Source organism: Sinocyclocheilus grahami, unplaced genomic scaffold (genome assembly GCF_001515645.1).
Source record: "Sinocyclocheilus grahami isolate Dianchi unplaced genomic scaffold, SAMN03320097.WGS_v1.1 scaffold730.1, whole genome shotgun sequence".
Classification (NCBI taxonomy): domain Eukaryota; kingdom Metazoa; phylum Chordata; class Actinopteri; order Cypriniformes; family Cyprinidae; genus Sinocyclocheilus; species Sinocyclocheilus grahami.
In genome coordinates, this window is record NW_015505909.1 from 431,162 (window position 1) to 435,730 (window position 4,569).

The 4,569-nt window shown below is 41.4% G+C and overlaps 1 protein-coding gene across 1 annotated transcript in view; it reads right to left on the reverse strand.

Moving 5' to 3' along the window:
- Positions 1–1,132: 1,132 nt before the first annotated feature.
- Positions 1,133–4,569, reverse strand: part of LOC107560495 (transmembrane protein 200A-like) — a 17,198-nt gene continuing 13,761 nt past the window's right edge. The window contains exon 2 of the mRNA XM_016244693.1: positions 1,133–2,989. Within this exon, the coding sequence (XP_016100179.1) occupies positions 1,484–2,971 (1,488 nt within the window). The 5' untranslated portion in view covers positions 2,972–2,989 and the 3' untranslated portion in view covers positions 1,133–1,483. The remainder of the gene's footprint in view (positions 2,990–4,569) is intronic.

Below are 4,569 nucleotides of genomic sequence, written 5' to 3' on the forward strand. Positions count from 1 at the left end.
TTAAAAAAAAAAAATTTTTAGTGACACTTTTTTAGTGGCAGTTTAATCAAATACTATATTCAGAATTTTTACTTCGAAATGACATTCAGTACTTTTGTTTCATAACCCAGTCAATGAATTCACACAAATAGAAATAATCATATTTCCCATCGTTGTGCACTAACAATGGCAGAACCATAGACTGTATTCCCAAGAAACAAATATACTGATTAACAGTATACCTCAAATTGTGTATAAGGTTGCTGCCAGGTGCATAAAAGGTAATGGATTTCATTTAATGTTAATGATAATTGTTTTGTTTGAAGTCACCATTATGGTGATTCGAGTTGCATTAGGGGCAGTTGTGGCCTAATGGTTAGAGAGTCAGACTTGTAACTGTGATGAACAGTGAATGAACAGTGCTCTCTTCCACCTTTAATACCATGACTGAGGTGACACCCTTGAGCAAGACACTGAACTCCCAACTGCTCCCCCGGCTGCCCACTGTGTTCACGGTGTTTGTGTGTGTGTGTTTGTTCACTACTCACTGCTGTGTGTTTGCACTTGGATGCAGAGCACAAATTCCGACACCATACTTGGCTACACGTCACGTCACTCACTCATTTGGTTCACATAAAGCTATTGTATGGCTGCATCCGAAAACTGAAAAATGCTGCCTTTGGATGACGCATTCCAAGGTAGGAAGGCATCAAGGCGCGTCCAGATCCAATGTTAGCTTCATCTATTGCAGTAATTATATATTCACTTAGTTACCACCAAAGCTCTCTATATTTTGCTGTAGATAATTAAACCGTTACGCTGCCTCAGAAGTCTGTCCGAAATCAGTTTTGTGAGGTGCTTCCGTGCGCAAACGCTGCCAGCAAGTCGTTGCCTGATCCGGCAGCGAGGCAACAAGTCAGGTGCCTAAGTTTTTGGATGCAGCCTATGACTTCATAAGACTTGGAATATAGCAAATGAGTTGTATTGAATGCTTTATATTAATTCTTTAACTAATTTTTCTGGTAATTCATTTCTGAGATTTACAATGTAACTACAAACATGACAACATTATCTGGAAAGGTTGTGTTTATTCTGAGAAACAGAAATTACACAGACAAGTTCTCTTCAAAAATATGTGTGTGTGTGTGTGTGTTTTAAACAATAAATTATTTAAAGTAAAATAACTAGCAGTGCTGGTACAACACACATACTGTACTCAAACAGATAATAGATCCTGTCTGAATGTTAACAAAAACACTACAAACACATTTGAACAAGTTTGACTAACCTGTTAGTTACTGAATTGTTTGCTGTACCCATACTTTTATTTACCATTACAGCTATTGAATTTCAAATTCATGGTGAAATATCATTCTTCAGCACAAAAAGCAGCATAACTGAGCTTTCACTTAATTTAAAAAAACCAGCAAGAACGGTCTTCTGTATTGCAGGTGGATCGTGAACGCCAAAAGCCATTGGATTGACATTTGACACTAGCTCAGTTTTAGAATCTAGTCTCTGAGGTGCCTCTCTTCAGACTGCTGCTCATAAACTCATCATGCTCAAAGCTCAAGTTATTGTGAGACCTGGAGATCATAAGAAGTTTCTCTTTTTTAGTGTAGTCATTCTTCACAGCCACTGGGGGCACTATTAGCCTGTCCATAGGGTCCTCTTTGTTCTCCAGTTTAGTGTATCCTTTACTATTACTGCGGTCCAATCTGGGCCAGCTAGGGTGTTTCCTCTGTTCAGGCTGGACAGTCAGCATTGTGGGCCCTCTCTCTAAATCCAGAGATTTGGAATGGGCTGATAACATGTGGAGGGAGTTATTGGAGCCAAAGTCTTTACGTGCTGCTCCAGGTGACAGGAATCTACCACTGGTGGATCCAGGAGACAGTGAGGAATGGGATGATGTGGAACTTGGGGATTCAGAGTTTCTCCGGAACAGGTGGGCACCTGGAGGCTTGAAAGCTTTGGCGACGTCGGGAACAGGGACTGTTAACGATTCCATTGACGGCGGTCTGGAGTGCACCCTGTTCTGCTCCAAGTCCTCCGTGATGCTATCGATATCAGGCTCGTCGATAACGCAGTTGTTGAGTTTGATGACAGGCAGCGTGAAGGCGCTGATGGAAGAGGAAACGATGGAGCGTGTTTGCCATTTCTTGAGCGCACCACGCTTGTCCTCCCACCGATGTTTACCCTCATCTTGGAACCCAAAGATACATTCAGAACGTTCTTTGTAGGTAGGCGACAACAGGCCTAATCCACCTCTGGCCTCATTCATTAGACCCTCGTCATCCTCAGCCGAGCTGGTCCTGTGGGAGAATCGGACATCCCCATCGAGACCAGAGAAGGACATTAGTGTGTTTGCTGCAAGCCGTGAGGCAAACTGACTGTCCAGACCAAAGGAACGGATCTTTGTGTCTGCGTAGGGACCCATGTAGGCACTGTTCGTACACTTCTGCTCTTTAATCCGCAAGCTGTGAATGTCTATGACTGTCGAGTACATGTCCCTCATGTGGATAATCTTAGTCTCACGATCCCTGTTCTCATGTAAGATGGCATTAGCACAGATGAAGATAAAAATCCCAATTCCCATTGTGAAAGGACCCAACATTTTCATCTTCTCTGAATGCAGGTGCTGCTCCAAGAAGTGCGCAATAGATCCTACATGCTCTCGGCCAACCTGCGTATTGTTTACAGACAACTTGCTTTCTGGTGCCTTCTGGTGGTCCTTATGAGGCCAGTATCCTAGAACAGCCATTGCGATGCCTGCCATGAGGATCAGCACTCCCAAAACCAGGAAGAATCCTGAGGCCGAATACAGTCTGATCTTCCCTCTGACCACCACCACATCAGCTCTAGGTTTACGCTTAGTGCATTTCTTCTCAGGTGCAGAGGTGGGGCTCTGGATTGCCAGATGATACTGAGAGCGGGCGGAGTCTTGTCTTTTCAGTGCTGCGAGCCCTGTGATCACCCCACCTGTTGCAAACATTGCTATGGCAATACAAGCCTGCAAATAAAGGAATAAACAAGTGTTAAAGTAAGCCGGAGGCCTCAGTCTTGATTCAAGTGTCTCATCTTTGATCTCTAAGTCAAACTGTAGCTGTTAGGGAAATTTGGTCACTGAATGCTGGTCTAAACACTGTTGTTAATCAGTAAATGTTTTTAGATCACAGTATTATGTTGTTATCCTTATCTTCCTTTGTACACAGAGCAAGCAAATCAAAGTCATGATAGTTGCATAATTATGAAGTACATGAGAGAAAATGAAAAATGAATCAAGATTAAAATGTAAGACAACTCATAACATGATGGAGATTTGTTAAAGAATTTCTCCCCATGTCTTGATCCCTCTACCACTGTAAATGATAGTTTGAAATAAATGATGAAATTATTCTCTGAAAGATATCCTGTTATGGGGTGTTTCTCTGCAGCAGGGACTGGAGCACTTGTCAGGGTAGAAGGAAAATAAATGGGGCAAAATACCATCAAATTCTTGAGGACAATCTGCTGCCCGCTGCCAGAAATTTGTCAATGGGAAGAAGGTTTACCTTCCAACATGACAATGACCCAAAGCACACAGCAAAACTGAGCACACAGCGGTTAAAGGAGAAAAAGATGAATGTCCTTGCATGGCCTGGTCAGAGCCCAGACTTAAACCCCACTGAAAATCTGTGGAATGACTTGAAGACTGCAGTCCACAAACGCTCACTGTAAAAATTTAACTGAACTTGAGCAGTTCTGCAAAGAAGAGTGGGCAAATGTTGCAAAGTGTAGATGTGCAAAGTTAGTAGAGACCAATCCTAACAGACTAAAGGCTGTAATTAAAGCAAAAGGTGGTTCAGCAAAACCTTTTTCCAACTCAGTGATTCGGTTTTTAAAAAAAATATTTTTCTAACCTGTTAGTGTTTTATCTTTCACTTGGATGTTATAAGTTGCACTGAGTAAATACAGCTCGATAAAACACAAACAGTGTCCGTCTTCATTTCAGGCTGCAAAGCAACAACATTTGATTATTTTAAAGTGGGGTGAATTCTTTTCTATACCCACTGTATGTCTGTCATTAGGAAAGAGCAAGTAAACAACAACAACAAAAAAAAGTGTAATTTCACAAATACAGCCTAAATAATTGGGTCATAGAGGTCATTTTTATTAGTAAAGATTGGTATACTGCATGTTAATTAACAGTTTTCAGATAGAAATCCCCCTTGAGGCTCACTGCTCTTCTCTCTGCAGGGTCACTAGATCCTACACATACAATGTCGGAGCGGAGCTCATGTCGGACAACATCTCCAGGACGCTGCGCTCCATGTGACTAGTAAGTCAAATCTCAAATAACTGCCCTGATGACTTTTGTTATACCCGCTTAAATGATAGAAGTACTTGCGCTGTACAATCTATAAAGACTGTGTCTGTTCCCCGAATAGTGAGGTCAAAATATAAATTTAATGCAGGATCTAGAAAAAATCTGATCGTGATTAAACCAGAAAAATTTAAAATAAATGAACAAAAACAATTTTTTAAGTTTGGGCTCCTAAACATTAGATCACTCTCACCCAAAGCAGTTATTGTAAATGAAATGATCACAGA